Source organism: Orcinus orca, chromosome 12 (assembly GCF_937001465.1).
Source record: "Orcinus orca chromosome 12, mOrcOrc1.1, whole genome shotgun sequence".
NCBI lineage: Eukaryota > Metazoa > Chordata > Mammalia > Artiodactyla > Delphinidae > Orcinus > Orcinus orca.
In genome coordinates, this window is record NC_064570.1 from 56,633,232 (window position 1) to 56,658,241 (window position 25,010).

The 25,010-nt window shown below is 34.2% G+C and overlaps 1 protein-coding gene across 3 annotated transcripts in view; it reads left to right on the top strand.

Moving 5' to 3' along the window:
• The window catches only part of ASCC3 (activating signal cointegrator 1 complex subunit 3), a 331,462-nt gene that overhangs the window by 54,342 nt on the left and 252,110 nt on the right, over positions 1 to 25,010 (top strand). For all 3 annotated transcript variants that reach the window (XM_033418760.2, XM_033418762.2, XM_004264782.4), the window contains exons 5-8: positions 8,713 to 8,833; positions 14,691 to 14,895; positions 15,606 to 15,747; positions 16,344 to 16,469. In XM_033418760.2, the coding sequence (XP_033274651.1) occupies positions 8,713 to 8,833; positions 14,691 to 14,895; positions 15,606 to 15,747; positions 16,344 to 16,469 (594 nt within the window). The remainder of the gene's footprint in view (positions 1 to 8,712; positions 8,834 to 14,690; positions 14,896 to 15,605; positions 15,748 to 16,343; positions 16,470 to 25,010) is intronic.

Genomic DNA, 25,010 nt, shown 5'->3' on the forward strand with positions numbered 1-25,010 from the left:
CAGAATGATACTTTAAAGCATTGGTCTCCAAACTTTTTTGATTATACTTTCTAACCACGTTTGATAATGTATCCCTGATACAAATGTAGTTATTTAATTTTAAACTGTATATGATATACAGTATAATTTTAAATTATGCTATGATACCTTACACTCATTATAAAACATACATAGAAATGGAGAATTAAAAAGGATGCTGTTTTAAAAAGAATATTTAACTTTATTAATGATATTAAAATTCTTTCTAGTCAGAGCAATGTAATTGAATATACATCAGTATTTTTGACTCTTAGTGTAGCACTTTTTGATGTTTTGAGGTTCTGCTTCTGTGTTCAGTTCAATTCAGTACTTCATCTTGAGAACAATGGAGAGCAATTGGAAGTTTGTTGGCAAGGGTTGGAGGGAAGGTAGCATACATTGATCAGACCTACATTTCCTAACATCTTCTGTCATTGCTGTGTGGAGAATGGATTGGAATGTGTTTTGGATAGATGTGCAGAAACTATTTAGGAAGCCCTTTGCATGGTACAGGCAATAACTGTTTGGGATCTTAAAACAGACAAGGAGAAAGGCTTGAAATCTGTTTAGTAGTTGAGATCGAGAGAATTTAAGAGTGAAGTGGATGACGGGGTAGGATTGGGTGCGATGCATAAAGAGGTGGTAAGGGTGCATTTTAGGCTTTTGTGTAACTGGAAGGATGGCAATGCCATTCATGGAAATAAAGAATACTTAGAGTGAAGTGGGTGGAAAACCAAGAGATGGTTTTGGACGTATGTGGAATTGTGAGAGGCCTTAAGACCTCCAAGTGAAGATGATAACTGGACAAATTGTTAAATGAAGCTCAGAGTAGAGATCTGGGAAGGATGTGTGACTTCATGAGTTTTCAGTATATGCTTGCTAATGGGAGCTGAGGGCTTGCATGTGAACAGCTAAGGAGAGAACATGGAGTGGAAGAGAAAGCCTGGGATTAAACCTTAAGGAACTCCAACATTTAATAGTCAAAGGGAGCCTAAAGAAGAGATAGGAATGTACCAGCCAGAGTGGTAGGATACATATCAAAAGAATGGCGTGTCTAGAGAACAGACTTGTGGTTGACAAGCGGGAGAAGGGGAGGGAGAGGGATAGACTGCGAGTTTGGGGTTGGTAGATGCAAACTATTAAATTTAGAATGGATAAACAAGGTCCTACTGTCTAGCACAGGGAACTATACTCAATATCCTGTGATAAACCATAATGGAAAAGAATATTAAAAAAGAATGCCTCTATGTGTATAACTGAGTCATTTTGCTGCACAGCAGAGATTGGCACAGCATAGTAAATCAACTCTACTTCAATAAAATAAAATAAAATTACTTAAAAAAAAAGAATGGTGTGTCAAGGATATCAGAGGAAAAGTATGTTTCAAGAAGGATAAGGGGTATTTAGCAATGTGGAGTGATGCATGGAGGACGATCCAGGAAGATGGGACCAGAATTATATTCATTATCTTTATCAAATCTATGAATGAGTATCCTTCAAACAGAATGGATAATAGTAACATCTGCTATCCTTCAGACAGAATGGATAATAGTAACAGTTTGCATAGATATATCTTATTTTTACTTTCTTTTTCATGTTCTTTTCTTTAGTTTTTTATTGTAACCTTCTTAAAAAGTATAGATTAGAATTGAACTCAGCCCTCTAAATATGGTTCAGTCAGTGTAGTATCCTTTGAGATGGTAAATGGGGTTTTGGAGATACAATATTGCTATTACTACATTAAATTTTTCCCTAGCCTTTATTACATTATTTATTCATATTGAACCTGTAAATAACCAACCCCCTACCCTTTCAGGATTTTTCTTAGGAATTTATTTGTGGGATAAGGTTTCCCCATCTTGTACAAGTACACATGAGTTTTTTAAACCTAATTGTGGGGTTTTATATTTACCTCTATTGCTTCTCCTTAGGTCTGGCCAGATTATATCAGACTATTTAGAAAATTTTAAAATTTTGATTCTATCATGAACTAAATTGACACCTTTAACAAATTTAATTTAATATCTTCTAGTTTATATATAATTGATAAAATTTTGAACAGGACAGAGCCATGACCACTCTTTAAAGAACAACTTTAGTGGGTGATCTCCATATTGAGAATAATTCCATAATCCGCTTAACTGTATTGTCCAAAAGGATACCGCATTCACATCAAGATATTATGCCTACTGTGCATCACTAGCTGTTTTTCAGAATGCCCGTTGACTATTTGCTAGGCAGAATGGTTGGTCTCTCTTTTGAAAGAGGTCTTTTCGGAACTTCAGATAGACTTATTTTTGACTTTTAATGAATTCTTTAATATTGACTAGATGGAAACAGAATGGAACTGACAAACCTTTTATAAATATGAATTTTATTATCGTTAAAGCCTGTTTTAGTGATTAAATACTTTGTTCAACATGTTTTGACTAACCTGAGAAATAAGGTTCAAACAGGACATTAACATGACCAGAATTGCCTTTTACTTGGAAATAATGTTTTGCCTCTAAATCTTTGAGTAAACCCGTAATGCAAGTGTGTTTGTCATGTTTATTCTGTGGTTTCACAAACCCTCAGCATATCTGCATACCCCAGCTCTTGAACAGATTTATAGTTCTTATTCAGGCCCATTATAACTTTTTGTTACCAATTTTCCTAAGATTTATAGTATAATTTTCTGTGATATATTATTTAAAGGTTTTCATTACTTTATATTTTGCTTTTATGATGATGTAATGTGTGTGATTCATTTTGATACTGTGTTGGGGATATAGCATCCACTAGAGCATCGTTCCTATTGGAATAAAAATGATATAACACAGAATACAGTGGAAAGTGGTGTTTACCTTTCCTGAGAGATTCACAAACTACATTCATCTGTTACAAGTGTAAGAAATAAGGAAGTAATGCTGCTTATTAGTAATGTTAGTCTGTACAGGGACTTCCCTGGTAGTCCAGTGGTTAAGACTGTGCTTTCAAGGCAGAGGGATTGGGTTCGATCCCTGGTCGAGGAACTAAGATCCCACATGCTGTGCAGAGTGGCCAAAAAAATTAAAAAAAAAAAAAAAAAAGTTTAAAAGGTAGTGTGTGCGTGTTCTGCGATATTTTTTTTTTTTGGCATCTCAGGAACATAGTCTGTTGGTTAATTTTTTTACTTTAATGAAGAACTACTTTAATTTGATAATTTAATTTAATGAAAAAGGAATTATAATAACAATGAGAACCCTGAGCACCTTTGTCTATTGAGAAGTTCCTTAATAGATAATAATGGCTTTAGCAAAATCTACCAGGAAAAGGATATTACCTGTTTATTCCTATTGTGTTTCCTTTGAATCTCATATCCTTAATTTATAGCCAGAGTAGTAAAACTTGCCTTTTTATTGTTTTGAGAGCTGCATTTTTGTTTTTTAAAACTCTGTAGTTGATGCCTGTTTCTCTACCCATAGCTAACTTTTCCCGCCTTTTTTTTCAATTTGATAGCTTCTGGAACTTGTGTCAGTGTATAGAGCAATGATCCAGACAGTTGCACCTTTACAGACAGTCACTCTCGGTGCCAAATTAGTTTGTAGTGCGAATCTTGAATGAGAACTGCACCTGCTCTCAGTGTAGATGAAAATGACAAATGTTAGGGAAAGCGTAATTTGGGATTGCTTTAAATCTGATGGCAGCTGATCTCAGAATTCTGCTGGGGATTCTTCATTTTGGATTATGGAAGTCCTGCTATTCAGAGCAAAACAGCCTTCTTGTCTCTTTTGCTAGGTCTTAGGTGTATTATTTTTAAGAAATAACATGCTCTTTGTGCTGTGATTTTATATCTGAGATGTTTTATCTAGAAGTTATCTTCCAGATACATTGGTGGTTTCCTAAAATTATGTTGGACTAAAAATTTCTGAATCTCTAATTTATCATATGTCAACATTATATTTCAAATATGCAAGGGTAGCTGCCACAATAAATCACATTCTTATGGAGGAAATGGTCTCAATTTAAGAATTAACATGTTCTTTGAAGGTTGATAGCATATAAAAGACATTTCATACTGTATGTAGAGAGCATTTGCTACTACAATTTGTTTGGAATATGGGGGGAGAAGGTATCTTTGTAGGTATGTATTACATTTATCTTTTTTGAATTTGCTTATTCTTTAATATCACCCTTACCTTAAGCATGGGACTTGTGTCTAAAAGCAATTCAAAACACTCACTTAAAATGCTTATCAGGAAAATTGTATTTAATCTTTATTTTTCAACCCTCAACAGTTTATTGGTTACTTTTAATATCTTAAGTCATTTTGGTTCATAATTTTAAAAAATAGCTTCATTGATATACAGTTCACATACCGTACAGTTCACCCACTTAAAATGTTATAAAGCAGTGTTTTTTAGTGTATTCATAGATATGTGCAACCATCACCACAGTCAATTTTAGAGCATTTACAAAACCTCAGAAAGAAATCCTAAGCCTTTAGCTAGTATTCCCCTACTCCCCCGCCCCCTTCTCCCAACCCCCAAGCCCTAAACAACCACTAGCCTACTTTCTGTCTCTAGAAATTTCCTTATTTAGGACATTTCATATAAATGGAATCATAATGCGTGGCCTTCTGTGACTGGCTTCTTTCACTTAGCAAAATGTTTTGAAGGTTCATCCATGTTGTACACTACTTCATTCCTTTTTTTAAAAAATAAATTTATTTATTTATTTTTGTCTGTGTTGGGTCTTCGTTGCTGCGTGCGGGCTTTCTCTAGTTGCGGCGGGCAGGGGCTACTCTTTGTTGCAGTGTGTGGGCTTCTCATTGCTCTGGCTTCTCTTGCTGCGGAGTATGGGCTCTAGGTGCACGGGCTTCAGTAGTTGCAGCACACGGGCTCAGTAGTTGTGGCCCACAGGCTCTAGAGCACAGACTCAGTAGTTGTGGCGTACAGGCTTAGTTGCTCCGCGGCATGTGGGATCTTCCCTGACCAGGGTTCGAACCCATGTCCCCTGCATTGGCAGGTGGATTCTCAACCACTATGCCACCAGGGAAGCCCTACTTCATTCATTTTTATGGCTTAGTAATATTCTGTGCTGTGGATGTATACCACATTTTGTTTATCCATGCATGAGTTGATGGACATTTGGGTTGTTTCTACCTTTTGGCTGTGTTAATAGCCCTGTTTGTGTGTAAGTTTTTGTTTGGACACATGTTTTAAATTCTTCTGGGTATATACCTAGGAATGGAATTGCTGGGTCATATTGTAATTCTGTGTTTAACTTACTGAGGAACGAGAAAACTGTTTTTCACAATGGCTACACAACTTTGTATTCCTGCACTGTATGAGAATTCCAGTTTTCTCCACATCCTTGCCAACACTTACTATTTTCCATTAAAAAAATAGTTGTTCCAGTGGTTCTTCTTTGCATTTCTTCGATGACTAATGATGTTGAGCATCTTTTCACATCCTTATTGGCCATTTATATATTTTCCTTGGATAAATTCAGATCCTTTGCTCATTTTTTTCATTGGTTGTCTTTTTTTTATTAGTAAGAATTCTTTATATATTCTGGATACAAGTCCTTTAACAGATATATGATTTGCAAATATTTTCTCCCATTCTGTGAGTTGTTTTATTCACTTTCTTGATGGTTTCCTTTGAAGCAGATGTTTCTTATTTTGATGAAGTCCAAATTATCTGTGTTTTCTTTTGTTGCTCATGCTGTTGGTGTCATATTTAAGAATCTCTTACCAAATCTGAGCCCATTAAACTTACTTCTGTAAAGAGTTTTATAAGTTTATATGTTAAATGTAGATCACTGATCCATTTCGATTTAATTTTTGTATATGGTATAATGGTCCAACTTCAGTTTATTTCATGTGGCTAGCCAGTTGTCCCATCATTTATTGAAAAGACTGATCTTTCCTAACTGAATGGTCTTGGCTCACTTTTTGAAAACTTTACTTATTTATTAGTTCTAATAGTATTTTAGTACATTCTTTAGTATTTTCCACATAGAAGATCATAGTGATCTATAAATAGAAATAGTTTTACCTCTTAATTTTCAATCTGGTTGCTTTTTATTTCTTTTTTCTTACCTAATTACCCTGACTTGAACCTCCAGTACAATGTTCAGTAGAAGTCACAAAAGCACATTTTTTTGTCTTGTTTCTGTTCTTAGTGGGAAACTAATCCAGTGTTTCACCATTAAGTATGATGTTAACTGTGGGATTTTTATAGATGCCCTTTATCAGGTATTAGAAGTTCCTTTCTAGTCCTAACTTGTTGAATGTTTTTACCATGAAAGGATGTTGGGTTTTATCAAATGGTTCTTCTGCATCTGTTGAGCTGATCTTGTGATTTTTGCTTTTTATTCTGTTGCTATAATATATAAATTGATTGTCTTATGTTGAACTAACCTGATATTCCTGACATAAATCTCACATTGTCATGGTATATAATTCTTTTTTATAAATTGCTGGATTTGATCTGGTTTGCTTGTATTTCACTGAGGATTTTTGTGTCCATATTCCTAAGAAGTACTGGTCTTTAGTTTTCTTATGACATATTTATTTGTCTGGTTGTGGGGTCAGAGTAATATTGACCTCATAAAATGAGTTGTGAAATATTCTTTCCTCTTGTTTTTGGAAATGTTTGTGAGGAATTGGTTTTAACTTAAAATGCTTTGTAGAATTCATCATTGAAGCCATCTGGACCTGGACTTTTCTTTGTGGATGTTTTTTGATTATTAATTTAATCTTTCACTTGTTTTAGGTCTATTCAGGTTGTCTGTCTTGGGTTACTTTTGGTAGCTTGTGTCTTTCTAGGAATTTGTCCATTTCATCTAGTCTACCACCTCCAGGGCTTGTTACTGTCATTTGCTTGTTTATTTGTTTAGTGACCTGCTGGATTATTTTAGTTCAAACAGTTCCTTCTACCCTCACTCCACAGTGTTGACCTTCTGATGTTGTTCCCCAGGGAGCCGCACCTGTGAGTATACCCATAGTCCCTTTGGGATGAAGGTAGTGTTAGCACAAACAACCCTTTTCTACGCTTCCCCTGACTCCATTCAGCTGTTCAGATCGGGACTTGAACCCACATTGTGATCTTTACTAATTCCCAGCTGACCATTCTGATGTTTACAAAAATGCCCCTGGGACATAAATTTCTCCATAAACTAATCCAGTAAATTTGTGACCCCTTTGAAGGAGTAATTCCAAAGGTCAGTGTTGATATATAGTCTCACCCCAAGAGGGTCGTCCCAGTTGTCTCTCCCCTCAGTTCTCTCTTGTAACTTAGTTGTTGAATCTGTGAATCTTCTCCTAATTGTGGTTCACCACAACCTCTGCTCTTTCTGAGATAGCCCTTTGGCTTCAACTTCATGGCCTGGTTGCAGATGTGGTCTATTTCTTTGGAAGAGATTGGGATCTTTCTGTTTTATGGCTTGGTTCTACCCTCAGGCAAGATTTCTGAGGCAGAACTCTGGAGCTAGGAGTGGGGACAATGGAAGGCTTCTTTCTGAGTGACACCCCTGCTTTCGAATCTGAGTACTTGATGGAAGGGGTAGGCTGTAGCCTAAATTCTAGGCTTGCCTCTCCTTGTGTGGAATCACTGCCCTATCAGCCAGAGTGAGAGTGATTGGATCACCAGTATTTTCCTTGATGTTTTGCCCAAAGATAAGGCCTGTCCACATTTGGGGACAGGGTGGAAGACAGGTGGCCTTCTGTTTAGATAGTGTCAGTAAAATGAACAGCAAAAGGAAAATATTTACTAAATATTTAATGCCTTATATATACTCAACATAAAATTCCTACTTTTAATGATATTTTTATTTGTGTGGATTCTCTAAGAACAGTTAGAATTTGTTTAATATAAAATCTTCACATGTAGAATTAAAGTATAACATTTCTGGACAGGAAATATATATATATACCCCCAAACCATATATGAGGAAATCTAAAGGCTTTCTGGCACAGTTATTTCATACAGTTATATAATTGAAAGTCTCTGAATCCTAAAACTGGTTCTGTGACTCTGGAATCAACTTAATCTTTGGCAATCACTCTGCATAGGAGAGTAGAATATGCATAAAAACTTTTAATAAAGTTACAGAAAGCACTTGCAGTACTGTGTTTCAGATTTCACATATATTAAGCATTGAAAATTATTGATACTTACTAATTAAGCAATAATAAAATAATAAAAATACACTTTAACAGGAAAATACAATTGTTTTTTGAGCACTAAAAATTTGGCATGTCATGATTTATTAAAACATTCTAATGATTTTTAACTCTAAAATGATAGCTCATATTAGTAAGTTGTAAGAAAAATGGTACTCTGCACTCTATTTGGGAAAACCAGAATGGTATGTTAAAAAGCAAATTAATTTTAGAATTTCACTTGGTTATACCAAGAAAAAAACAAGTGTCAGAATTTTTTATTCTGTGATTTAGAGTTTTATATATAAATCATAATTATTTTAACAGTTGGATCGTGCTCTTTAATTATATAATTGCAGATAGTCTTATGAAGCCGAAAGCTCCTTAGCAATGTGAAGCAATGTAACTTTCCTAAGTTATTATTTTCTTATGATTCTTTTCTAAATACTTTTTAGTTTTTTCTGTGTTAGTTTAGCTTCATAGCTGTGTTGAATAGGGTGTTAATAACTTGAAAAAATAATTAATTTTGAGGTAACAGTTTGTTTTGATTTTCCTCTTATAAGCTGTTTGAACTGCTGGGACCTGATGGACTTGAACTTATTGAGAAACTCCTCCAGAACAGAATTACGATTGTGGACAGATTTCTTAATTCTTCAAATGATCATAAGTTGCAAGCTCTTCAAGGTAAGAAGTGTTCAGTGGTAATTCTATTTTAAAGGAAAAAGTCATTGTTTAGCAGTCTATTTAATACAATTATACTTTTAATATTCTTTGGTTGATTATGTAGCTTACTGATACCATTCTCTTAAGTAGATTTTAGGTGTGGCAGATTATGAAACAAGTGTCAATGCCCTAAATAGGGTATTATGTCAGAGATTCTGTTTATCTTTAGGTATAGCAGAAGATTTGGAAAGACAAAAAAGAATTTTAAGGAAATACATACAGTGCTTAGAGTGGGTCAAGTAGAGTTATAATTTATAACCACTTTTATTTTGAAAACTTTCAGACCTTAGTAGTGGTGCAAGGATAGTGTAATGAATACTCACGTACTCTTCATGTAGATTCACCATCACTAACATTTTGCTTCTACCCCCCCATTATCATTCTCTACACACACACACACACACACACACACACACACACACACACACACACAGGCGTATGCACACATGGACACACACATATGCACATTTAAAATTTTTGCTGAACAATGACTAGAAGTTGCAGACATTATAATACTTCAGATATAAAATTTCAACATACAATAAGAGTCTCCTGCTTACCTGAAATACAGTTATCACACCCAGCAAGTTGAACATACATATAGCTATGTATTACATATGTTTGAAAACCCCAGAAGAATTAGAAAGAGTTGTCAAGGAAGCTAAAATTTTTTTTTTTTTTAAAAGCCTGACTTACTATGAGACAACTGATGCCAAACTCAGGTTTTAGGTGGTAAGTAGGAAAACTGAGTTTCTTACCTTTACCCAAATGTCTTTGCCAGCTTTATAAATAGCTTGGAATTTTTAAAAAGTGCATGGGCATAAGAAATTAGACCCCCTTCTTCAAACTAGTCAACATTTACCCTTCTTTTATGTAAGTGACGTCACCTTTTCCTTATGAGTGTGGCACTGAAAGGAAATTACAAAAAAAGCCTTAATTTAAATCCAAAATTTCTTATGGGTTTTCTTTATCCTACACTTTGATTACTGATAGTTGCCTTGGAGTTACTTTGAGATTTCTAGAAACTTTGAAGATTGGAGTTTAGCCACTTTGTATTGAACACTTATAAACTACCTTGCTGTAAGAGGACTTTCACCTGTTAAACAGTGCTTAATCAGACATTGCAATAAGCCGGCAGAACTTAGGAGCATTTAAAATGTGTATCTGCCAGAAGAAAAGGAATGAATTTAAATATCTGGTCTTGCGATGTAATTTCTGAGGATTTGATGTTCATTTTGTCAACCTTTTAAGTGCTGATACGTACCGATTCCACCTTTTATTAGTGCTAATTTATTAACGAAAAGTTCAAAATGAGTTCAGCTTCACATATTTTTTTAAGAAAGCTGTGGATGATAAGTTAATGTTTTGTAGTTTCATTATGTCCATTTTTGTTTAACATTTATACACAAACTTTACTAGGATAACTTTAAGAAGCAACACACTTTTTAACCTAAAACCAAATATTAAATTTGAATTATTAAAAAATATTTGAACCATCAGTCTGCCCTGAAATATTTTCTACTCTTCTCAATCAGCTTTTACTCTTTTAGTCTATGCTAGATTGTTACTAATGTTGCTACTATTTAAGAATAATAATTATACCATAGAAAATTGGGGGCATTTAAACAAACTTCTTCTAAGGACTGTGGTAAAAGAAGAGCTGACAAATGAGCATATTAGGTTTTTTGTGTATCTTCATTAAAGATGATTTTCCTTATTTTGGGGGGGAGGGAGAAAGAAATATTCTTGAAGAAAAGAATCATTAGACTCTGTTACTTTATCACTGTTCTCATCCATTTATATCTTTTGATATAAATTTTATGTTAACGATCCTTCAAAATTCTCTTAAAAATACCAAATTGTTTTGTATTCTCTATTAAGCTACCTTAGTAAGACAGCTGCATCCTGCTCTTTTCTCTGTTCCACAAAATCATGGTCTTAGAGAGCAATAGCTTCCTGCCATTTAGCATTTTCTAGCTTTCATACTGATTTTCTTTGAATCCTTTTATCCAGGTATATATACATCCACCCTACTTTATCTCTGTTCTTATAACCAGGAAATGTAAGGTAGGTGAGAAGTGGGTGGGTATTGTGTACTCCCTGCTAAATTGAGGATAGTTGTGAATTAAATTCTGTTTTGGGGATGGTTGTAGAGAATGTTTAGTATGAGGTGTATCATAAAATAAAAATTAAGTTAGCTCATGCTGTCAAATGACAGTGTTTTGAGTAGTTATACAAGACTTTTTCTGTCATAATAACATTTTAAAAGGATACAAGCTCTACGTGTTCTTCAGTAAAATTTTGTTTTAGAATTGCTGTTAAGCTTATTCGTTTCATTTCTTCTTGTCAATCTCTACAGTTAACTGAACCCAACAAGGAGAATCACGCACTTAAGCATTTGTGCTTTATAACTTGATTTTTAAAATCACCTATTATGTTCAATCTTATGGGATTTCAGTATATTCTGATTGAGGCCTTATAAAGCTATCAATGAGGTAGACATATTTTCTTCTTATAATTTTAATTTCCTTATTTTGATGATCACAAATGTGTCCAGTAGTATTTTGTTACTGTCACATTTGTTTAAAATGTTAATGTCATTAGCATAAAATATAGTATGTCACCCAAAGTATTTAGTTTCATGTACAAAATATTTAACATTCATTTATAGTAATAAGTACATGGCATTATTCACATTTTAAAAAATCCTGCTTAATATCTCTGTTATTGAATGTGTGACTTTGAAAGCAGGTTAATTTTTTTCATAGTTCAGAGTACATTTGAAAAATGCCAGTATGTTGCTTTCTTTCTCTAACACTGAGAGTTAGTTGGTTATAAATTCAATCATTATAATAGTATATAAGATTTATTTACAAAGTAAAACATATAAGACTTACTTAGAAAAATACTTTTGAGCTCTAAAATGTAGTTCTAATATAGATGGGATTATATCTTATTTCATAATTTTGAGATGTAATAAATCTTTATTTCTCACTTTCCTTTTTGCGACTTATAGAGCCATTATACGGAGGGGTTATTTCATGTGATTGAGAGTTAAAATGACTTATTCAAAATCATGTAATGAGATAGTGACAAATGTCTGAGAATTGTGAAGATTTGACTTAGAAAGCTAATTTCCCCCTCTTGATGCTAAGCTTAATTCCTTCCTTGTTCTGTATTGGATCTTGGAAGTTGATAAAATAACTTGCACTGTGCTCCTTCAGAGTATGGACCAATTCCATTCTTCATTGTCTTCCTAGCCTAGCAGCAGTGCCTGGCACCTAGTAGGTCCTTAACACAGTAACAGTATTGACTTGGTTTGCTTTCAGTGACATTCCTATCAGTTCTTTTAGGGCTGCAGTGAGCCAAGATACTACTACTTGGAAAGATTGAATTAAACACAGAAAGTAATCCTGTTGGAAGAAAATTTTTCCTGTATATTGAGTTGACCAACCACAGGTTTAAATTGTACCTTGTAAACACTGAGCTTTGATTGACCTGATTCCTCTTAGTGGTTCTAGACTTCTTCCATTTTTAAAAAAACTGCATTTCCCAAATCAAAACTACAATGAGGTATCACCTCACACCAGTCAGAATGGCCATTGTTAAAAAGTCTACACATAATAAATTCTGGAGAGGATGTGAAGAAAACCGAACCCTCTTGCGCCTTTGGTGGGAATGTAAATTGATACAGCCACTGTGGAGAACAGTGTGGAGGTTCCTTAAAAAACTAAAAATAGAACTACCATACGACCCAGCAATCCCACTACTGGGCATATACCCTGAGAAAACCATAATTCAAAAAGAGTCATGTACTAATATGGAGGTTCCTTAATAAACTAAAAATAGGGAATTCCCTGGTGGTCTGCTGGTTAGGACTCTGCACTTCCACTGCAGGGGCCTGTGTTCGATCCCTGGTCAGGGAACTAAGATCCCACAAGCTATGTGGCGTGACCAAAAAACAAGAAAAGAAAAACCAAACTGAAAATAGATTCACCATAGATCCTGCAATCCCACTCCTGGGCATATATCTGGAGAAAACTCTAATTTGAAGGGACACACTCACCCCAGTGTTCATAGCAGCACTATTTACAATAGCCAAGACATGGAAGCAACCGAAGTGTCCATTGAGAAATGAATGGATAAAGAAGATGTGGTATATGTATGCAATGGAATATTACTCCACTTTAGAAAAGAATGATATAATCCCATTTGCCTCAACATGGATGGACCTAGAGATTATTTATTTATTTTTAACATCTCTATTGTAGTATAATTGCTTTACAATGGTGTGTTAGTTTCTGCTTTATAACAAAGTGAATCAGTTATACATATACATATGTTCCCATATCTCTTCCCTCTTGTGTCTCCCTCCCTCCCACCCTCCCTATCCCACCCCTCCAGGCAGTCACAAAGCACCGAGCTGATCTCCCTGTGCTATGCGGCTGCTTCCCACTAGCTATCTACCTTACGTCTGGTAGTGTATATATGTCCATGCCTCTCTCTCGCTTTGTCACAGCTTACCCTTCCCCCTCCTCATATCCTCAAGTCCATTCTCTAGTAGGTCTGTGTCTTTATTCCTGTCTTACCCCTAGGTTCTTCATGACAGTTTTTTTTCCTTAAATTCCATATATATGTGTTAGCATACGGTATTTGTCTCTCTCTTTCTGACTTACTTCACTCTGTATGACAGACTCTAGGTCTATCCACCTCATTACAAATAGCTCAATTTCATTTCTTTTTATGGCTGAGTAATATTCCATTGTATATATGTGCCACATCTTCTTTATCCATTCATCTGATGATGGACACTTAGGTTGTTTCCATCTCTGGGCTATTGTAAATAGAGCTGCAATGAACATTTTGTGGACCTAGAGGTTATTATATTACGTGAAGTAAGTCAGATAGAAAGACAAATATCATATCACTTATATGTGAAATCTAAAAAAGAGATACAAATGAACTTATTTGCAAAACAGAAGTAGGCTCACATAGAAACAAACTTATGTTTACCAAAGGGGATGGGGAAGGGAGATAAATTAGGAGTTTGGGATTAACATATACACACTACTATATATAAAATAGATAAATAACAAGGACCTACTGTATAGCACAGGGAACTATATTCACTATCTTGTAATAACCTAAAATGGAAAAGAATTTGAAAAAGAATATATATATATGTAGCTGAATCACTTTGCTGTACATCTGAAATTAACACAGTATAAATTAACTATAATTCAATTTAAAAAACGGTTAAAAAACCTGCATTTCCATGAAAAGGTGAATCATACTGTTTCTTTATTTGCTTTAGTCATCTTCTAAATATATCCTGAGCTGTATTTTAGTTTTATTTTATTTCATGTATAAATTAGTAATGACATATAGACAATTTAACAGAGTAAGGCCTGTTACATAGGGAAAAGTATCATATATGTAAAGAATATCTTTATTTTATTATTATGTTAACAGTAAATGCTAATTAGTATTGATAATTATTATATTTATTGAAATTATATAAACAGATTTCAAAATTGTGAAATAGAAGTTTTAGGTTTCTGATGTTATATCCAAGAATTTATAACATTAAACTATTTAGTCTGTAAGAAGAAAATATCTGCTGACTTTTCCAAAACCAGTATACCATTTAGAAATTGTGATTTAGACAAACTCTCCTTAAAACATATAATTGAATGTGTCAGTTAAAAAAAAAAAGAATTCTTAGAGCATTGTGCTATCTTATGTTTTGGTGAGAAGGAAAACAATGGTTTTCCTAAAGGTTAAGCTTGTAAAATATGATCTTAAATTTGCTTTGCAGACAATTGCAAAAAAATTTTAGGAGAAAATGCTAAACCTAATTACGGTTGTCAAGTCACTATTCAGTCTGAACAAGAGAAGCAGTTAATGAAACAGTATCGCCGGGAAGAGAAAAGAATTGCCAGACGAGAAAAAAAGGCTGGAGAAGATGGAGAAATTGCAGAAGGACTCCTGTGCTTTGATCCTAAGGAACTGCGGATACACAGGTAATAAAAGCCAGAAGCTGAAAAATGCTTGTGTTGTATTTGCTACTTTAATGTATCATTATCATTATTTAGTTTAGTTTTAACAAATTAGATGATTCTTATTTCTAGTCATGTTTTCTTATAAGAATAGAATTTTGTTGTATGAAAACCTAATTTTCTGGGATAAAAAATCAGTGATCCGCTTAATTAGAATATTCTTGGTTGCATCAACGTAGGTGAGAGACTTTGGTGCTGTGCATACACCACTAGGTTAAACTTTATGAAGCGTACACAAATTTATTTTGAGACTTTTTTCTTTCCTACCTTAATGAATACATTTTCCCATATTGTTATCAAGAAGTAGAAAGGAGAAAAATGAAATAAAGGCATCATTATACATGGTGTTTAAATATTGAAACCCATTTAAAAAAAGGATTTTACACTTTGTTAAATATCTTTGGATTGTGACAAAGAAAATTATAAATAAAAAAACATTAAGTCAAACTTATCAGATGATGTTATCTAAAAATAGTACCTGAAAATGTGTTGATGCTTATATGGTTACACAGAAAATTTCAGGATTGCTAATAACTTCCTTTGTGTAGTTTAATTTCTTCACTTTTATAGTGGAAGGCTGCGTGAAATAGTTATTATAATGACTTTGTTTTAGTATATGCTTTCCTTTGCAAGATAAAAATTACAGATTTAGCCTATTATTTTTGTATTTACAGAGAGCAAGCACTTATGAACGCTAGAAACGTTCCAATTCTGAGCAGGCAGAGAGACATGGATGTTGAGAAAATACGTTATCCACATGTTTATGATTCCCAGGCTGAAGCCATGAGAACATCTGCATTCATTGCTGGTGCAAAGGTATGCATTGGTATATGACCACTTTTGGATAACATGTCTGTTCTGAGGAAATGACACATTGATTTTCTCTGTTTCTTTTGTGATTCTAGTACTAGTTGACTCTTCTATGCTAAATTGTATTTTTAAATATTGAGGAAAATGAGATAGTGCAGTTTATGTAAAATTCTTAGTGCATGGTAGGTTTTCAAAACATATTTGTTCTCCTCCCTTTCATTATGCACCTTGTGTTTTTGAGTTTTAGCAGTTGCATCACTTTTTGCCTAAACTTTACACTGTGTATTGCACATTTTCCCTGGCTACATGACTACATTTGTCTTCAAGAATACCATCTAATTAATGTACACTTAAAATTCATCAACATAATATGGTTCGTGTGTTATATGAGATATCTGATTCATGAATGCTTTGTGTGTGTGGTTTTTTGTTTGTTTTTGTTTTGTTTTTTCTTGTTTTCCTTTAAATTAGCTAAATTTATTTACCAGTGCTATGTCATAAAACAAATAGTGTTCTTTTTTCTCTCTTTACTTAAAGAATCTTTACCAAAGTAATTGTTCTGTTTTGTATTATTATTGGATTTTAATTTTTGATGTTTATAGATGATTTTACCAGAAGGAATCCAAAGAGAGAACAACAAGATATATGAAGAAGTAAAGATTCCTTATAGTGAACCAATGCCAGTTGGGTTTGAGGAAAAACCAGTTTATATCCAAGACTTAGATGAGGTAAGATTATCATTTTATAAAGTTGATATTTTTGATGCTTGTTATGTTTTTGAATGCATTCGTATTGGAAAAATTATTTTTAAAAGTTAGTTGGTTAATACAGTAAAGGGATACATGCAGTTGGTTACTAATGAAGTAGGGGAGTTTAAATTTAAAAAAACACATATATACATATATTTCTTTACACATTGAACATATTTATGTATATTTTGTGTATGTATTTCTATAATTTTATGTTTATTTTGGTTATTTTAGCTAATATTTCATTTAACCTACATAAGCTGACTTAAGTAAACTGTTTTAAAGGATTCATGTATTGATAGGTCAAATGTTCAACCTATGATAAAATAGAATATTATTTGGGCCAGGACCAAATTCCAAACTATTTAATTAACTTTCCCTCAGCTTTTAAATTTTGAATAATTTCAGTCCTTTGGAAAAGATGCATGAATAGTACTATTCTTATACCCTTTTGTCTTGATTCACCATTTGTTAAAATTTTGCCATATTTGCTTTATCTCAAAGTAAAATATTTCTTCATTTAGTTTAAAGTATATACATTATTTAAGGTTAACCTTTTCATCACCAAAATGAAGTTGCTTTATTTTCATATATATATTTCATATGAAGTCATTCAGAAATATCAAATAATATAGGCAAGCAAAAGGAGCAGCAAAAAGAATAACTACAGCCAACCAAAATTAACTCCATTCTATACATGTGTGTGCATGTTTGTTTTGTTTTTACAAAAATAGAATTATATCACACATTTTGTTCTATGTTTGTATATATACTTATATACATCTTTCTGTGTCAGTAGACATATTTCTACAGCATCATTTTAAATCACTATACAGCATTCCATTTTATGTCTTTATTAGTTTTAAACCAATTTGTTATTATTACAATTTTAAGTTGTTTCCTGCAATAAGTTTTTATAATAGACTAAAATTATAATTAAATCTTATATTAATGGGTTTCATCCTGTGCATCAGAATTATCTGTAGAACTTTTTCAAAATCCAGATGCCTCGGTCCCTGTTACATCATAATCTCTTGGGAGGGGCCCACATATCTATATTTTGAATATGATTTTTAGAGCTCTGTAGTTGATTCTGAAATGCAGCCAGGACTGAGAGCCTATAGGATTAAATAATTATATATATAATTCTTGTTAAACCTTACCAATCATTATAAGGTTTATCATCATGAAGATTTCTTTAATTTTATATATTAAATATTAACATTTTTTCATATAAAAGCATCATTGACATTCATTGTCTATGTAATGAACGAGCCAGGCTTCTTAGTTTTTTTCATACTTATTTCAAATAAATACTTTGTTCATTTTAATTTAGATTATAGGAGTAAAAGAGATTTCTGAATGGGTTAATTCCATCTGCAGCCTTAATGTCTCTTTGCCATGTAACCTAATACACTTGTAGGTTCCATGGATTAGGATGTGAACATCATTGGGGATCATTATTCTCCCTGCCACACATGATATGGATGACCACAGTTTAGCTGTTAACCTGTTGAAGGACATCTGTGTTATTTACAGTTTTTGGCTGTTACGAATTTTATGAGTCTGTTTGGGCTGCCGTAACCACAGCCTAGTTGGCTTAAACAACAGACATTTATTGTTTCGCAGTCCTGGAGGCTAGAAGTCCCAGATCAAGGTGCCAACAGATACGTTTTCTGGTGAGGACTCTTTTCCTGGATTGCAGCCAGGTGTTTTCTCTCTGTGTCCCCGTGGCCTCTTCTCTGTGTGTATACACAGAGAGGCCTCTGGTTTCTTTTCCGCTTCTTATAAGGACACCAGCCCTATCGGATTAGGGCCCCATTCAGATGACCTCATATAACCTTAGTTACTTCCCTGAAGGTCCTGTCTCCAAATATGGTCACTTTGGGAGTTAGAGCTTTAATTTTTGAAACTTGGGGGGGACATAATTGCATCTATAAAATGGTTAAAGCTGCTCTAGACATTGTTGTACAGGTTTTTGTGTGAACATAAGTTTTCATTTCTCTGGGATAAATGCCCAAGAGTGCAACTACTCGGTCATATTGTAGTTGTGTGTTTAGTTTTCTAAGAAACTATCACAGTTTTTTTCTAGAGTAGCATTTTATATGCCCATCAGCAATCCAGGGTGATCTAGTTTCTCTACATATTTGCCAGCGTTTGGTGATATCACTATTTTTAATTTTTATTTTAACCATTTTAATTCATATTTTTATATATTATTTATATTTTTATTTTAACCATTCTGATAGCGTGTAGAGAGTTCTCATTGTGGTTTAAATTTGCACGTTCATAAGGGGCAGTAATTGGGGAATAATACATTCAAATGCAATGTGTCATTATAAGTACATAAGTAAACTGTTTGCCGTGTTAGCAATGTAGATAATGATCCCACCAGATGTCGTTAACCATGGATATTAATATAGAGCTCAGGAGAAAAATATAGATATTAACAGAATGTGAGTTTAGTTAGATGCTTCTGTTGGTTTGGATCTATTTTATGCAAGGCATAAAATCTTTAAAATCATAGGATGTTTCTGTATCAGGAAAAGTGCTCTTGAATATGGTATCTTTCTCTTTTCACTAAGATCATAATTGCATGCCATTCCTGACAGTCCTATGGAACTATAGATAAAACAGTTTTATGTCCTCCCACTGACTGAATGTCACATCAGATAAATTTGTCCTCTCTACTTAAATTACTTCTATAATTTGATTAAAAAGATAACGAGAATTTTAAAATTCTAAAATGATGTGCAAATTTTCTGTTAATACTGTTAAATGGGTTTTATACTTTCTTGGAGAGGGAATAATCTAAAAAAAAAAATTGATGGATTTCTGTATTAGAACTCACTCAGTTGGAAGTTAGAGAAACGAAACTGAAATCAAGTTTTAGCAATGAAGGCAGAATGTTGGCTTTTCTAACCAGAATGTGCAGGAGTAAAGCTGCCTATGTGTCCAGATGGATATATAAGTTCACATGATGTCATCAGATCTTTTCCTCTGTCTTCGTCGTTCTCTTTCTCCATCTCTTTATTTCCTTCTCTTCTCTTTCCTTTCCCCCTTATCTCCTCCTCCCTCTCTTTACCCCTTCTCCCCCTCCTTTTATTTCTCTGATTCTTTTCATCCCAACTCCCAGATATGCTTTCTCCATATAATCAGGGAAGAACATAGGACGGCAACTCCAAGCATATCTGCTTCCCTCTCCTCTAATTGTAAAAGCAAGAGGGTTTTCCCCACAGAAAACCCCTGGGATGCCATCAAGAGTCAAGGAGGAGTTTACCAAAGAAAGATGAGTGCTGTTATTACCTTAAAAAGGAGAAGGAGAAAGATGCTAAGCAGGTGGAATTATGTCTTTGATATTTTGGTGAAAGAGTGAGGTTTGCTTTTTTGTTGGTGTTAAGTAAGTTGACTGCTATCTATTTCCACAGTTGGGAGTTATATTTTTTAAATAGCCAATAGAGTGTTATTCAGCAGAATTGAAATACTGATCCAAATATACTGTTTAGTTTGGAAAGGTAATATAAAAGATGCATATAATGTTTCATTTGAGAAGTTAAGAAAGTTGAGTCCTATGAAGTCTGAATGTAGAAAATTTGAGATTTTCTGTGACCCCAGGTTATTGAATTCCATGCTTACAGGCTGGGTTCTGGGGGAAATGAATAGGGTATTATCCCTGATCTTAAGTTATTCTGTGTAGTGTGTCTGCCCCACACCATTTCCATGGAAATAACTAATACAGTAGGGTATGTTGTACAAATTTCTATGGCGGCACAGAGAAGGCAGACTAAGTTCACAGAAGAAGCCGTCATGGTGAATGAGGGCACAGGATTTTGCCAGATAGACAAAGAGGGTGGGGGGTGTAGATGAAGGATGCTCCATGAAACAGTTTGTGACCTTTTGTAAACAAGTATTTCAGTATTATTAGCATGTAAGCTACATGTGGAGAGTGGCAGCAAATTAGTTTAAAAGAGACTTAATAGTGCACATGAAGGGCTTTGAAAACCATAGTAGGTTTAGACTCAATATTGTGGGAAATGCTACTTCTTAAAAATAAAAGTAAATGATCAAGTATTTTCACTTCCAGAATTACTGTGGTTGCAATAAAAAGCTGATGATTGAGAGTAGAACTGCTGCAATAGTTCAAGGGAGAAATGCTATATGCCTGAATGAAGAAAGTGGAGCCTATATAGGAAGTGGGACAGTGGAGAATAGTTTAGCTGTTAGTACGTGTAACGTCTGATGACTGGTTTAAGTGACAGGAGATGAAGCAGAGAGAAGAAACTGGAATGACATCCAGGGTAACATGGGCGAGTGCCAGTATCATTTATTAAGATGAGAAATAGGAGAAAAAGAAAAGGTTTGTGCATGTTAAGTCCAGGAGGCAGTGTGTTGGTGAAGCGCAGGGCCTGTGAGTCCAAGCTGACAGCTTGAATCTTGGCTCCCCACATTCTAGCTGCGAGGCTTGGGGCAAGTTACTCTCTGAGACCCAGTGTTTCACTTGTAAAATTGGGATGATAGTACCTACCTCATAGTTTTATTGTGATGATTAAATGAGTTAATATATGTAAAACACTTTTAAGTGTGTTGAGTACTTAAGACATTTTAGGTAAAATATTTGCTTAAAATGATAAATGTAAACTGACACTGTGAGAGCAATCATAGTATGGATAAAATGAAAAGACTTATTGTTTCTTTGGAAATTATATTTATTAAATAAATTACTTCTGTGTTCATTTATGCTCCTCAGCTATTCTGTCATTCCAAATACATAAGTCACTCTATGAAGACATAGGGTAGTTTTCAGTTAATTGATAGAAACTAAAGAAACCAGTCATTATAATTACTAACGTTTGTGGTTATCGCAAGACTTAAAGTTTGGGAAAAGGGAAATAGAAGAAGTATAAAAAATGTTACTTTTCCTTTGGTTTTACTTTGTTCTCTGAGCCTGAGTGCATCCTAAAGCTAAAGAGTTTAATGACACAGTTTGATTCAATCAATTTACAAAGGCAAGAAAGCTAAAAGAAGCATCCAGAGAAACACTTCAGAATGTGAATCTTTTTTTATGAGATCAATTTGAACAAGATAAAATGTCACTAAAATCTGGACATAGGCCCAGATAAAAAGCCTTTTCCTGAAGCATCCCACAGCCTGCTTATTATACTGTCAAGCATATCATCAGTTTCATCAGAACATGACCTTGAATCACTAGCTGCCTTTTTAAGAGGTGGTATCAAGAAATAGTAACAAAATATAAAGTTTAAAACTGAAAAGTGAGTTTGCAATGTTTTTCACACTGATAGGGATCTTAGCAAAGAAGATTTCATAAATTTCATGAGGAAGGAAACTGTGTGGCAAAAATTAAATTTCTAATCGTTTTAACAAATTTGAATTTCCCTTGATGCATGCATAGCCTCACCTGGCAATTAAAGCCATGAGTATTCTGATAAATTTGCTGCCATATTTGTTTGTCAGATTTTTCACCACTTATTACCACCAAAACAAATAAATGAACAAACAAAACATATAGATGTAGACTCCTTCTACATCTATTGTAAACTCCACAATACATTGTTATTCTTTTTGCCTTAACAGTCTTTTAAAGGTATCATTTAAGATATCTAAATAATAACCACGAAAAGTTTTATACTCGTGCACCTATCTGGCACCTTTATGCCTTTGTGTAGGTAGATTCAGATTTCCATCTGGTATTCATTTCTTGTAGTGCAGGTCTGCTGGTGATAAATTTTTTCAGCTTTGTCTGAAAACAACCTTCTTTTTTTTTTTTATCTTTGTTCTTGAAAGATATTTCATTTGTTATGGAATTCTAGGTGGACAATTTTTTTTCTAGTACTTACAGATGTAGCTGCATTGCCTTCTTGTTTACATTGTGTCTGCTAAGCATGCCCTCATTCTTCATCTTCCTCTCTATGTAATATGTCTTTTTTTTTTCAGGTTGATTTTTAAGATTTTCTTTGTATCACTGGTTTTAGGCAGTTTGATTATGATGTGACTTTGTATTAGTTTTCTGTTATTGTATAAGAAATTACCAGAATACTAGAGACTTAAAATATCCATTTATTATCTCAGAGTTCTAGAGGTCCAATTTGGGTGGGCTTGACTGGGTTCTCTGTTCAGGATTTCACAAGGCCCAAATCATGGTATTGGCTAGACTGAACTCTCACCTGGAAGCTCTGGGGAAGGATTCCCAATTCATTCGGGTTGTTGGCCAAATCTATTTCCTTGCAGTTGTAGAACTGAGGTCCCCATTTCCTTGCTGTCTGTTATTCTTAGCTCCTAAAGGCTGCCCACATTCTTTGGCATGTGGCTCACTCCATCCTCAAAGTCAGCAAAGGCTAGCTCGAACCTCTTGTGTGCTTCAAATATCTGACTTCTCCTGGCAGCTGAAAAAACTCTCTGCCTGTCACTACCATGGTGTGGTTTTCTTCAGGTTTTTTTTGTTTTTGTTTTTTGTGCTTGGCATCGGTTAAGCATCTTGGATCTGTGGATTTATAAAAGTTTTCATCAAATGTGGGAAATTTTCAGCCATTATTTTTTCAGAAATTGTCTGCCCCCTTCCTTCCTTTCAGGAACTCTTATCATAGGTATATTAGGGTTCCTGAAGTTGTCACACAGCTTAATGATGTTCTATTAACTTTAATTTTGTTTTGTTTTGTATTTTTCTTTCTTTATGTTTTATTTTGGGTAGGTTTTACTGCCTTGTCTTCAAATTTAGTATTCTTTCCTTCTGCAGTGTCTAAAGTGCTGTTAATCCCATCCAGTGTGTTTTTCATCACAGTCATTGTAGTTTTATCTCTAAAAGTTTGATTTGAGTTCTTTTAATATCTTTTATGTCTCTACTTACACAATCATTTCTAGAGCTTAGGGGGTCATAAGACTTTTTCTGTAGAGGAACAGACAGTAATTATTTTAGGCTTTGTGGACCATATAGGGTCTCTGTTCCATATTTATTATTGCTTTTTTATTAAGGTACCCTTTCAAAATATAATAACTATTCTTAGGTTATAGGCTGTACAAAACAAAACAAAACAAATGAAAACAGGCCTCAGGCAGATTTGGTCCACAGGCCATAATTTGCTGAATCTTGCTCTAGTTTCTTGAACAGCCTGTCATTTATGTTATTTCTGGATTGGTTTTAATCAGTTTTTCTTATTTCTTATGATAATTTTTTTTCTGCTTTTTAGTTTGTTTGATCCTTTTTGACTGAATCCCAGAGATTGTGATTTTACCTTGTTGAGTACTGGATATTTTTCTTATAAATATTCTTGAGTTTTTTTCCCTGGGACATAGTTAAGTTACTTTGGATCAGTTTGATTTTTTCTGGTCTTGCTTTTAAAATTTCTTAGGTGGACCAGAACAGCATTTTAGTCCAGGGCTAATTTTGCCCCACAGCTGAGACAAAGTCTTCTGAGTACTCTACCTAATTCTCAGTTAATTAGGAGGTTTGCTGCTGTGGCTGGTGAGAACAAGAACTATTCCAGATGCTGTGTGGTCGGGTTTGAATTTGCTTCCTCTAATTCATTCAGATGGTTCTTTCCCTGTACCTTGGGTAGTTTTCTCATATATGTGTGCTGTTTAGTACTCACCTAAAGACTTGAGGGAGACTCTCTGTAGATCTCTGTAGCTATCAGTTCTCTCTGATTATTTTTTTATAATAAAAATATCTTCCCCAAAAGGAGAAACTCAGCTCTAGGGAATAAAGTAGGACATAAAGCTGATGGAATAGAACGTGAAGCTGTGTTTTAACAGAATCTTCAGTGTTTATCTGTGGATTTTATTTTTCTTTTTTAAAATCTGTGGATTTTATTTTCTGAACCAAAAGCAGCAGATAAATCTGGAAATTGGGAATTACAGTCAGCCCTTCATATCTGGGGGTTCTGAATTCGTGGATTCAACCAACTGTGGATGGAAAATAGTCAGAAAAAAAATTCCAGAAAGTAAAACTTGAATTTGCCACCAACTATTTATATAGCATTTACCTTGCATTAGGTTTTACAGTAATCTAGAGATTACTTAAAATATACAGGAGCTGTGTACAGGTTATATGTAAATACTACACCATTTTATATAAGGGACTCGAGCATCTGCATATTTTTTTTATCTGCTGGAGTCCTGGAACAACCCTCTCAGACACTGAGGGACGACTGTATAGCAAGACAAAAGGTATGTTTTCCCACCTCTCTCTGAAGGAGGCTAATGGCTAATGCGTTCCAAGATAAGTTGTTATCAAAGGAAGGAAAAAGCCTTCTTCTCACGGTTAAATTATGAAAAGTAAGGTGTACTTTCAAGTAAGGTTTTAAGTAAAATGAGAAAGGAAAAAGGAGTTGACCCCACCTCTCCTTTTCCATTCTTTACCTACGATGGCGGTTCTCATTCGGCATTTTGCCACCTCCCACATCCTCCTCGGGAGACGTTTGGCAATGTCTGGAGACACTTATTTGTCACATCTAGGAGGATGCTACTGGCATCTAGTAAATATAAGCCAGGATGCTGCTAAACATT